The 11,561-nt window shown below is 40.4% G+C and overlaps 1 protein-coding gene across 3 annotated transcripts; it reads left to right on the top strand.

Annotated features, from left to right (window-relative positions):
• Positions 1 to 99: 99 nt before the first annotated feature.
• LOC137934207 (nuclear pore complex protein NUP1-like) lies at positions 100 to 9,791 on the top strand. 3 transcript variants are annotated; one of them, XM_068778481.1, is made up of 10 exons: positions 101 to 388; positions 2,073 to 2,119; positions 3,371 to 3,492; positions 4,242 to 4,473; positions 4,622 to 4,918; positions 5,016 to 5,099; positions 5,182 to 5,886; positions 6,106 to 6,339; positions 6,448 to 6,590; positions 7,025 to 9,791. In XM_068778481.1, the coding sequence occupies exons 1-10, from the start codon at positions 151 to 153 to the stop codon at positions 8,967 to 8,969; spliced, it is 4,047 nt and encodes a 1,348-aa protein (XP_068634582.1). In that variant the 5' UTR covers positions 101 to 150; the 3' UTR covers positions 8,970 to 9,791. The 3 variants fall into 3 exon arrangements, with proteins under 3 accessions (XP_068634580.1, XP_068634581.1, XP_068634582.1); XM_068778479.1 differs by having other exon boundaries at positions 100 to 388; positions 6,106 to 6,590; XM_068778480.1 differs by having other exon boundaries at positions 100 to 388; positions 4,631 to 4,918; positions 6,106 to 6,590.
• Positions 9,792 to 11,561: the final 1,770 nt, after the last annotated feature.

Genomic DNA, 11,561 nt, shown 5'->3' on the forward strand with positions numbered 1-11,561 from the left:
ATATAATTGAACAATTGTAATTTAATTTTGTTGCCTCCGAGTCGGAGTCGTAAATCCCCTGTCTCCTTTTATTGCGCCTCCGATCGTTCCGAATAAAACCCTATACTCGCTCGCTCGAATTCTCTTTCTTTCTTCCGCTTGTTATCTTTGATGGAGACGGCGGCTACAGGCTCCTACGACGGCGGCGTTGGCGGAAAGTTCAGGCGGCGCCCCACCCGCCGAGCCGCAACGCCCTACGATCGGCCTCCCCCGGCTTTGCGGAATCCCGACGGACCGGGGCGGAACGGGTGGCTCTCGAAGCTAGTTGATCCCGCGTCCAGAATCATTGCCGATAGTGCCTCTAAAATCTTCCAGTCCGTCTTTCGGAGGCGTCTCCCTGCTCTTCCAGGTTTTTTCATTATAACCGAAATTATGTGAAGTTCTGTTTTTCTTTATCCTTCTCATTCTCTTACTTGGTTGCTTTGCACTGAGATGTTGTGGTAAGGGTTTCGGTTTGGTGTTTCTCATTGAGTTTCTGTTAGCTTAGGATTTGGAGGATTTAATGCGGGGGAATTGGTGAAACAGTTGGTTGTTTCTTTAAAACAAATGGAATTTTTATTCTTGCTTTGGAATTTTCTCTGCTAGGCTTTGTTGTCATTCCCGCAATAAGAAGGGCATCTTTTTAAAATTGGCATTGTTTAAAGGGTTCAAGTTTTTGAAGGTTTTTTGGAATTCGTTCTTCTGTTTTTATGTGGATAAACTGGGTTTTATTTACGCACGGTCACTTATTCTGTTTGTTTGGGTTTTACATCTATTAGTGGTTGGTGATGCTTTTCAAGCTTTTGCTGGAATGTACTGAGAATGCTTTCAGAGGAAAGATCTCATTTTGTATGATCTTGTGCTGTTGAGACCTTTGCGAAATGGGGTTCAGCTCTCCCAGGGATCATGCTTCAGCTTGCATATCTTTATCTATTGATGTATCTAATCAGTATGTGAGATGCCATACAAATTAAGCATACTTTGACCTTTTCACTGCATTCAAGAACTCGTCTATTGAAACATTTTCATTCTAGAGCATCATTATCACTCTAATTCCACTCAACCGACTAGAAAAGTATATACTAACCGTTTTTTTAATCAAATTTGAAAATATTGTTTGTTATACCATACTGTGAAATAGTGGAGAGAATATTGGAAAAACTCGGCTGGGTGAAGGTATACATGGAATGGATCCGTTTCAAATACATGCTACAGAAGGAGTGGGTGCTAAATGATCTTGCAAGCCATTATAATCCAATTTAAATTATTGAGTAGTCCTGTAATTGGAAGTTGAAAGCTCTTTTATTTTATTTCTTCTGACTTTATCGGAGAATCATCTCTAATACTATTTGTGAAATTAAAAGAAATATTTGTTAATATATGTAAATTTTGTCACACCCTCGTGGGAAAACGAGGGAGAGCTTGTGAATTGTCCATATTGCAGTTAATTTTTCATAGACTATCACCATATATTTTATTGATTAAGAATCAGCATATGCATTTTTGGTTTTTTTGTCACCCCTATTATATTTGGTGTGTGGAGAATCACAACACTGACTGTTTCTGAACCTTCTCTGGGTACTAAAGAGTTGATTTGTATCTATTTCTGAAATTTAATCTGTATAATAAAGCTGCTTATGTTTTCTATTTGACAGGGATAGGCCCTCCAGGCCATTACTTTGACATATTGATTTGTTATTGAAATTTTTGGTGGTTTAAGATTTTGTTCTCTGATCACTTATGGGCCTAGTTTCTGTTATGAATAGTAGCTACTGTTTCTTTATTTACTATTATTATTATTGTTATTATTATTTGGTTGGTTGGGGGGAGGGGGCTTTGCTTTCTTGGAAAGTCATTCCAAGTGAAGCTAGAACATGAGAATGGCTTTCTCATGAGAAATCCTTAAAGGTTTGTCTGTCCAATAACCTATGAAATTCCCATGTCAATAGCAAATCTTGTCCTGTTGTGAGAATATTGTCATCTTACGACCTTCCCTTTTGTTGAATTTTCTTGTTGTTTTCATGACTAATATGCTATATTGGTGTATTCAACAGAATCTAACCAGGAAGCTAGCCATGAGCCACCAACACCAGTATGTGATGTAAGTTAGAAAGCTATTTAGCTTTTCTTTCACTTGTTATTGGACCATTATTTGTTTTGGTCATTCTATGTAACCGTTTCTGTACAGATTTTATAATTGTTGACAGTATATTATGTTTTTATAAGGTGTATCTGTAACTTATATAAGCATAATCTCGTGCATGGTTTCCTTCCTTCCTCTCTCGAGGGCAGTTTGTATAGCTGTTTTCTTTTAATAGATTTTCACCTTAAAAAAAAGTCTTATGCATGGTTACATATCAATCTTGTTGTGTCTATCCTTCTATTTTTCTTCTATTTGTTTATGCTACTGTTTTTTTATCTTTTGCTATTGTATTTTTAAATTTAATTGTGCTTGGTTGGTTGTATGGCCTTTCTTTAAAGAGAATCACTTTATCATAAACTATTTTGGGGTTAGGATGTTTTGGTACCAATTTTATTGTTGTAACTAGTGACTTTTTGTCAAAAAAAAAAAAAAAAGTAACTGGTAAGTTTGTTTTGAACTACATTTCTGGATTGATATTTGATGGCTTGGAGAATCTTAAATCAAATGGAATATTCTGCTCAAACCACATGGAAATTCTACGAGCAATAGGAATGACAATATTGTACTCCTTTATGTAGTTATTGATGACTTATCTTTACTATGGACAATGCCATCTTGAGACTAATGTTATATTCATACTGAATATTTGCTCAGATATGCGTGAAAAAATGCCAAGATAAATGGTGTAATCTTAGTTACATTATATTCATTAATAGCACCACATGAACCGACATGCTTAAATAAATGCCAAGGTAAATGGTGTAGTCTTAGTCACATTATGGTCAGACAGAATATTAAATCAGATGGTCAATAATAAGTTCTCTCAGTGGTCCAAAACATTTATCAAAGTAGAACAGTGTAGTGACTAAAGAATCTTTGTGATTGAATTGCTAAACTCATTTTTCTGTTTTGAAAATTGAAATCTACCTTCAGTTTTTTGAAATTCCTCCTTATATTTGAGTTTCACTTCATGTAGATGCTAGTGTTTTGGTGGGTTTATCATGTTCTTGTTGGCATTGGGTACTGGCTGTTTGCTTTACTTGTTAAATTCTTGGTGATGCCCAATCTCTTATTTTTGAGTTTAAAAGGAAAAAAGTCTGCTGTTGTGGATTTAGGTTGTGATATATCACAAACATTTACTTCTAATTATAGATATATTTTGAATTATAAATTTTATATCTTATTTTCCATTCTAACTATCACTTGTAGAACCAATCTTTAAGACAGCAGGAGGGAGACAACAAGAATGTGAAAGATTCAAATGGCAGCAAACTTGTCTGCAATGGGATTAATGAATTTGAGCAACTGCTGAAGCATAAAACCTTTACAAGGCAAGTACCTGTTGACATTAAAATGTCACTTCTATTCAAATGATTCGTCCTGTACGTTATCAATGAATGAAAGTATGCGCCATTTTGATCTGATCTGAACTGGTTCCAGCTCCCGACATTTTGTTCCATTTTTATATTGTTGCCTGTTTTTACAATGGGGTGTCTTCTCTGCTCCTTTTGGACAGTGTCAGCCCACAATGGCAGAGTTGAGGGCCTTCCTGCAGGGCCTCAGGCTGTACAGGGAGCGCTTTTCTTCCCCTTTACTTGTGGTAGGTAACTCATCAGTTGTTATCTTGTGGGCCTTGGGAAAGAAAGTTTCTTCAGGGAGATTTTGTTATGTACTTTGATGAGATAGAGGATACATTTAGTCACTTGACCATATCTTGGTGGCATACTCCTTGGTCTGCCAATAGTGAAGCTGACTTTCTAGCTAGAGAGGGAGCTGCTTGACAGCACCTCTTTATCGACAGCTTGTTCTCTTTCTGATCTTTTTCCATAGTAGTGTTGTTTTCTTTTGTTTTTTTCTTTGGGCTTCGTCTTGGCCTTCTTTTATCTTCTCTTGTATCATTACTCTTTTCAAGCCTCTTAATGAATTCTTTTTGTCTTCCTCTTCTAAAAAAAATGGGTGTCATACTTCTTGTCGTTTGATACCTTTTGCTCAGTCTGGTACTAAAATATTTAGCTTTATTTATCCTCTACCTTTTCTGAAATCTTATCTTATTTTTTTTGCAAACTTTGTTGCTGTACAGAGATGAGTTTGACCTGTTAACAGATTTGTTGCGTTCGAGAACCATTGATTTATCTGCAACTGATGAGAAGTTAAGAAGCGCAGATGATGACAAGAAAAGGACTGAACCTAGTACTTCTCAAAATTTGCCTACTCATGAGGAACAGGAAAGGCAAAATCTCTCTGCAGCTGAAAAGGGTTTGGGAACCTTTGGACTAAGGGGGCGCATTTCAACTCCTGGTGTTGGCCTAAATGTAGGGAAAAAAATTCAGTCGTTGCTTTATTTCTGTCATATGATTTCTTAATGACGTTTTTTTCCTGTCCATATCATTTTGAAAATAAACAATTTAAATTCCTTATGTTCTTTTCTTGAATTTATTGGATTACAACAAATTGGTGTAGGCTCCTCAGGAAGTTACATCACCAACAGAAGTTGCTAAAGAATTTATGGGTTCTAGACCTTTGAGAGTATCTCCAACCACTTTAGGTTTGAGGAACCAGGCACTGAGGGAAGATCCCACTTTCCTAAGTATTGTACCCTTGAAAACACCAAGATTATCTAATATGTCATTTACACCAAGATCTTCTCACCTCTTACTGGGCAATGGCTATGTGACACCAAGGCCACGAGGCAGATCTGCAATCTATAATATGGCTCGTTCTCCACATATAAAAGGTCATTCTGCAGTAGCCTGGAAGGTATTCAGATGTTTTTCTCTTCTACTTTTTGCGTTAATTAAGTGGAATTGATTTGTTTTATGATGTGAAGCATTTTTGTGTTGATTTTTTTTTGTAGGGTCCTGATGTTAGTGACAATGACTATGGGGGATCTACAACAGTATCTCCATGGACAAGTAACTTGCTTTCTGGTGGTAAGCAGGTGGGTCATTGTATATTGAGGCTGATGGGTGGTTTGCCTTGCCGATATGATTTTAAAGTTGCATTCTGACGCTGATATGCAGGCTTTGAAGCGGAGGGGTTCTGTCTTGGATGCTGATTTTGGATCTGGTGGCCCCATACGTAGGATTCGTCAGAAATCTAATCTGATGACTCCATTAAAAAGTACAAGTTCACCTCCAAGAACTCCAATGGGACCGCTTGGTTCTGATGCCCAAATGTTGGCAGAGTTGGACAGACCTACAGAGTTACAGTCCACTGAAAATGAACATGAAAGGATGGCTTATACTTCAGTTCCTCCACAGTCCAGTGAGATGGCCAGAAAAATACTGCAACAACTTGATAAACTAGTTCCTTCCCCCAAGGATAAATCATCTGAACAGAAGCTTGCTGTGGATAGGGAAAAGTCACCCAGTAAGTTGACCACAGATATGCTAAGTGAGCAGGCTCTTACAAGTATGGAGGGAATTGATTTGCCAAAGTTTCAGCTTACACAAAGTACCTGGGGGTTGGGTAGTCATGGTAGTGGGATGGATTTGCCTGGCCCTAGAAATGATTTTCCTCGGAAACATGACAAAGTTGAAGAGAATGGCCCTTCCAAGTTATCTTTATTGGGGGCAAATTTGGTGTCAGAAATTGGTGTTGTTGAAAGCGTGGCCACTTTGGCTAGAGATACCGCCTCCAGCAGTAAGGTTGCCACAGCTGCCACATTGAGATCTGATCCTGACCAATTACCAAGTAAACGTGCCTTCCATATGAGTGCACCTGAGGTAAGCATTATTCTGGTATCCATTTGATGCAGTTGTAGCAATTGGTAGGTTAAATAGGTTACAGAGACTTGAGCATTGTTCAATATCTTAATAGATCACAAAATCATATGTATTGCATATCTACTGCTGTTGATTTTATCCATTATTTTGGCCCTATTTGAACCATTAAATTTGTTTCTGTGAAATGGCTCTGCTTGATGTTTTAATTCTTGTCTAAAGGTTTCACTGGACATGGATGAGGATAACTGCATTATCAAGGCAGCTGCTATGACTTCTTCGGCCAATGAAAAAGAAAAAATACAGGCTTCCAAAGCTGATCTCAAAGCTGTTGCTACTGAAGCTGGGAATGCTTCTTTTGAAAGTAGTAAAAATGCTGCAACTTCTGTTCCATGCCAAGGGTCTGAGAAAAATGAGAAAGCTTTAGATGGGCACCCTTCTGTTGCAGGAAAAGATGTAGGATTTGCATTCCCTACCATTCATGCACCCGATCCTCTCTTTGCAGTACCTTCCATGCATTCTGGTCAGTCATTTTCTTTGTTTGATAATAAACCATCTGTGCAGAAGGATCAACAGAATGGACATCCTGCTTTTGACTTTGGCACTAAAAGTGTCAACAAGGAAAATTCTGTTACATTTCGTTTGCCTGCTTCTGTAATCCCAAAGTTTGGTGCAGCATCTGATACTAAAGCAGAAACATTGGACAGGTCAGCTTTCAGGTTCCATTATTTGTTATCTTCTTACTGTCAAATTTCTAGGTTAGGAATGTTTACTCGGACATTTGATAAAGAAACTAAGATGTGTTCAAGAGATCTCTGGTCTTATTTAATGCTTGGATATTGTTTACAGTTTTTTCCCTTCACATGCTTTTGATGGAGTTTTCATACTGGCTAATCTTCATGGTCTATGTAACTCATAGAAACCTCAATTATGGTTTATTGATGTGGGTCATAGAAAAATGATAGTGGGGTGTTCTTTGCACTGTGAAATGTAAATATTAATGTGGATTGGGCCTTTGTCCAATGGCCACTTGGGTGATTTTTTGAAATGTGCTAGTCTTGATCATATGTTGAAAAATCTGTGATAGTAACATTCATTTCCTTTTTCTTTCTGGTTGATTTCTCTTTTTTTTACTTTACAGTAAGTCGATGGCTCCTGGATTTTTGCCGGTCACTTCACCCCAAAGTACAGGTTCAGATAAAAGTGAAGAGTTTCAGAAAGCGAACAATTTGTTTAGATTGTCAGAAAATGTTAGCTCGCCAGCCTTGTCTTCCTCAACTGTACAACCTGTTTTTGCTTTTGGTGCTTCTACCAGTTCAACTCAGAGCAATGGTGTTCTAAGTTCATCCACTACTGCAGTCTCAGTTGCTGCAACTTCTACAATGCCTGTTTTTGGCAGCATGTCAGCAAGAACAACATCTTCCACCAGCAGCCCATCCATGGCAGCTTCAAGCTCAATATTTAAGTTTGGCTCTGGGATCTCTGCTTCTTCCTCTCCAAACCTCATTTCACATACAGCAGTCGCTTCTGGCACAAAGGTCATTGATTCGGTTGTGAAGAACAAGTCAGCGTCAACCTTCTCTGCACCTGGATCTTCTGCTTCCACAGGTGCAGGAACTACTGCTTTTGCATTTGGTGCAACAGCCACTTCGAATGCCGTGACCGCCTCATCATCTTCCAATAACCAAACCCAGGGCTTTGGCACTTTTGGTAGCACTACTTCTGTTTCTTTATTTGCTAGTCAAGGAGCTCCATTTACGCGGAGTGTAGGGAGTGAGTTTGGTTCTTATTCTTCTTCAACCCCATCCTTTGGGTTAAATGCTTCCTCATCATTTGGCACCACAGGATCCATATTTGGGTCTTCAAACTCTGCTGCTAAACCTCTTGGCTCAGGTTCTGGTATTGTAATGAACCCACCTGTATCATTTGCCTCTGGGAGCTCTTCTTCATTTATGTCAGTCAGCACTTCTACTAGTTTATTTGGGTCAAGCTCTCAGCTAACCAGTTCTACCACTGCTAATAATACTAGTACCTTTGGTTTGGGTTCTCAGTCTGCAGATTCTACTAAGCCTTCTACTCTTTTTGGTTCCACTTCCCAGCCTGGCAATTCTTCCACTGCAAGTTTGTTTGGTTCAAGCTTCCAATCTGCCGGTTCTACTTCTAGCATATTTGGTTCTGGTTCACAGCCTGCCAGCTCTACTGCTAGCATATTTGGTTCTAGTTCACAGCCTGCCTGTGCCACTGCTAGCATATTTGGTTCTAGTTCAAAGCCTGCCAGTGCCACTGCTAGCATATTTGGTTCTAGTTCTCTGCCTGCCAGTTCTAGTCCTATCATATTTGGTACAAGCTCTCAGCCTGCTAGTTCTAGTCCTAGCATATTTGGTACAAGCTCTCAGCCTGTCACTTCTACCAGTAACACATTCGGTTCTAGTTCACAGCCTGCCAATTCTACTAGTAGTTTATTTGGTTTGAGCTCTCAGCCTGCAAGCTCTACCACTGGCATATTTGGTTCAAATTCGCAGCCAGCCTCCTCTTCTGTTTTTACATTTGGCTCTTCTTCACCCTCATCATCGACGGGATTTTCTTTTGGCTCCTCTTCTATGCCTACTGGAAGCGGGCCACTCACATTTGGATCTTCTTCCATGCCTCCTACATTCTCATTTAACTCATCTACATCTGGTACCTCTACAACTCCATTTTCCTCAGCCCACCATACATTTCACATGTCTAATGCTCCTGTTAGTTTTGGAGCTGCTCCCCCTTCAAACGATCAGATAAATGTTGAGGACAGCATGGCAGAGGACACAGTCCAAGCCACTACTGCGCAAGCTGTATCATCATTTGATCAAGCAGCTAGTTCTCCCTCCCCTTTTATGTTTGGTTCGACATCTGTTCAATCTGGTGGGCAACAGGTCTTTCAGTTTGGTGGGCAGGCAGCTCCACAGAATGCATCATCTCCCTTTGCAGCTGCGGCAGGTAATCTAGAAGTAGCACCTGGAGGAAGCTTTTCACTGGGGACTGCTGGCTCTGACAAGTCCAACAGGAAAATTGTTAGAGTTAGAAGAGAGAGGCACCGAAAAAAATAAGTTTGCATGACCAATGTGAACTTAGGTTGTGGAGACTGGTTCTTTGTGCTTTGATCACAACTTGTTAAGACTGAGCAAGGAACGTGCTTGCCTGCTTCCTCCATATTTTCATCTGTTTCTAAGTTATGCCGAGGAGCAAGCAGTTGGGGTTTCAGTGGCTTTAAAATTGTTAGCATCCATTATTGTCTTCACTTGATCTCCTCCATTATTTTCTTCACTTGATCTTTTGTCTCTTATCAAGTTTTTGGCCTTTGTACCTTCTGGGCTATACTTGTCTCAATTTTGGTTTGGTTTTGTAGTGAGAAAATCAAGAAAATATTTGTGCTAATGTCGGCTTTGAGAGGGGAGAAAATGGAAAGGGGGGGAGGGGGATTAGGGTGTGGAGGTTGAGTGCCCTGCTGTCGAAGCAGGTTTATTTTGATGTGTAAACCATAGAGAACCCTCAAACATTCTGTGTATCTGTATCATTGTATCAGTTAAATAGTATATCTTTTGGTTCAGGCACGAAGCCCAACTTTATAAAGTGGGTTTATTTACTAGTTTTAGCTGGTGAGTGTTGATTGCAGGCATGGGTGGGGGTTGGTTTCCTCGACAGGTGGCATTAAAAGTATGAGACAGGACCATGCTCAAGGATGAGAACGCTTCTTTGCTCTGCTTAGTTTTCGTATTCTGTATATATATTTTATTTTTTTTAGTGCCAAAATATGTAATAATTTATTGGGCACTGATGCGAAATGAAGATGATGTGTTTGTAACTTCACAGGGCGAGTTTAAGTCCCTATGAGGAGGCTGCTACCTTGTAAAAAAAGCAAAGCTGTTTTGTCTTCGTGGCTATTCCATTAAGAATCGTTTTCATCGAGACAGATTGTTGAGAGAAGAAATCCATTTTCCCAACGAATTCATGGCGCAAAGAAATCGGGAAAGGATGAAAAATAGGTAAGTGCACACTGGACACGATTCACATTACTGAGAAAGGCAGTAGGCCAGAAAGCCAGAAACTGGATACATGTCTAATTGAGCCAGTGAGCAGCTCGCTATTGCAGAGCAGTGCGATACAGTGAAGCACAGTGTAACGGTTTCTAGGTAAGCGTGGTCCGTATAAGGCGAGCGCGCGCGAGAGAGAGAGGGGGCAAGGCGTGATGATCTGAAGAACAAGTGAATCAAAGCAGGTGATTTAACAGATAAGCTAAGCCTGAGGAAAGCAGTACCGACTATATGGGTGGCTTTCAGTGCTAGAGGCTGAAGTTGCTCGAGAGTCTCCGACAAGACTGCTATAGAAATTGTGTGGGTGTTTCACAAATCCCAAGAAAAAACAAGGTATCGTCATTTGGGTTGCTGGAATTGCCGCAGTGGAGTAGCAGGAGTTCCAGGATGGCCCTGGCCTACCTGCCGCAGCTCTTTCTCTTAAGCGTGGAGAATGGAGGGTTCAGAGTAGAGAGAGAGAGAGAGAAAGAGAGGGAGGGAGCAGGCCGGAGGAGTAAAATCATAAACTACAACTGTATTGAAGGGAGTGTGTCCTCCGCTTCCATCGAATTCAGGGTTCAGTCGCCGATGTGTGTGATGCCGACATGTCAACTGCCATTCATTCTGAGAAAAACATACACATGACAGTATGACACCCACACATTCGCCCCACTCTCTCTCCCTCTCCTTCTCCCCCTCTTTATTCAATGAATCAGATTCAAAATGAATGCCCTCTCTTCAGCCTTCTTCCTTCCCCTCATCGCTTCCTGGGTTGGTGGTTGCTTCTTATCTCCTCCTCTGCACCGCTCTTGCTTCTTCACTGAACTCTCCTCGCTTGTATGCATGCCCCTCGATGCTATGCTGAATGATGAGCAGCAGACTTGGTGACTTCTGGTAAGTCGATTACCTCTCTTATTCACCTGCTGTGTTTGAAAATTGACATTTAATTTTCTCTCCCCTCTTTCTTCTTCTATTAGTTTACACGACTTTTCCGCTCAACCCAGCAAAAAGGCTTCTTTTCTTTCTTACGACAGAGGACTCACCACGCATTCGTTCTGTTTCCCTTCGTTATTAACTTAGCAATCTCCTCCACCCATCTTCTTCCTCCTCCTCCCCCCGCTCCCTCTCCCTCTGTCTCTGTCTCTGTCTCTCTCTCTCTCTCTGGCTCACACACTTCTAAAGCTTTGACGGTTGAAACTCCCCGGCGCTGAACGAGGTGCGTCTCGACTTTCAAACCCGGAGCGTCGTATTCATCAAAACTTCTTCTTGTTGCCCCTCGCAGTTGCTACTCTATTCTAGCTTATTGCGACGTCAATATTATCTCAGAAAGGGAAGACAATATCGTCTCTTTCCCTCGTCATCTCTTCTTCGCCTTGCTCCCACGTTTTGCATTCTCGTACTTCACATTTTATGATTTATATCGCAATAGTGTAATAGTCGACTTAGATTACAGCATGCCTGCTGCTAATATTTTCTAGGATGAACTAGTACTTCCAGAACCATTGTAACAAGCTTATCTGTTACAGTTAGAGGCAGTGTTTAGGATTGACGATTTAGGATTTGCGTGTTTATGTGTTTTCGTTTGTATCAAAACATAGCCTAAAACTATATCTTACAGAGACTTCTTTC

The sequence above is a fragment of the Aristolochia californica genome, unplaced genomic scaffold, assembly GCF_029961685.1.
Source record: "Aristolochia californica isolate CCGP_79_NKW_82.1479 unplaced genomic scaffold, dmAriCali1.0.hap1 SCAF_6, whole genome shotgun sequence".
Taxonomy (NCBI): domain Eukaryota; kingdom Viridiplantae; phylum Streptophyta; class Magnoliopsida; order Piperales; family Aristolochiaceae; genus Aristolochia; species Aristolochia californica.

Bases quoted from the DNA above. Each gene is read 5' to 3' on its own strand.
- LOC137934207 (XM_068778479.1), top strand. From the start codon at position 151: ATGGAGACGGCGGCTACAGGCTCCTACGACGGCGGCGTTGGCGGAAAG. The intron at 389-2,072 runs GTTTTTTCATTA...TGTATTCAACAG, and splicing joins GCGTCTCCCTGCTCTTCCAG to AATCTAACCAGGAAGCTAGC. The intron at 6,591-7,024 runs GTCAGCTTTCAG...TTTACTTTACAG, and splicing joins AAAGCAGAAACATTGGACAG to TAAGTCGATGGCTCCTGGAT.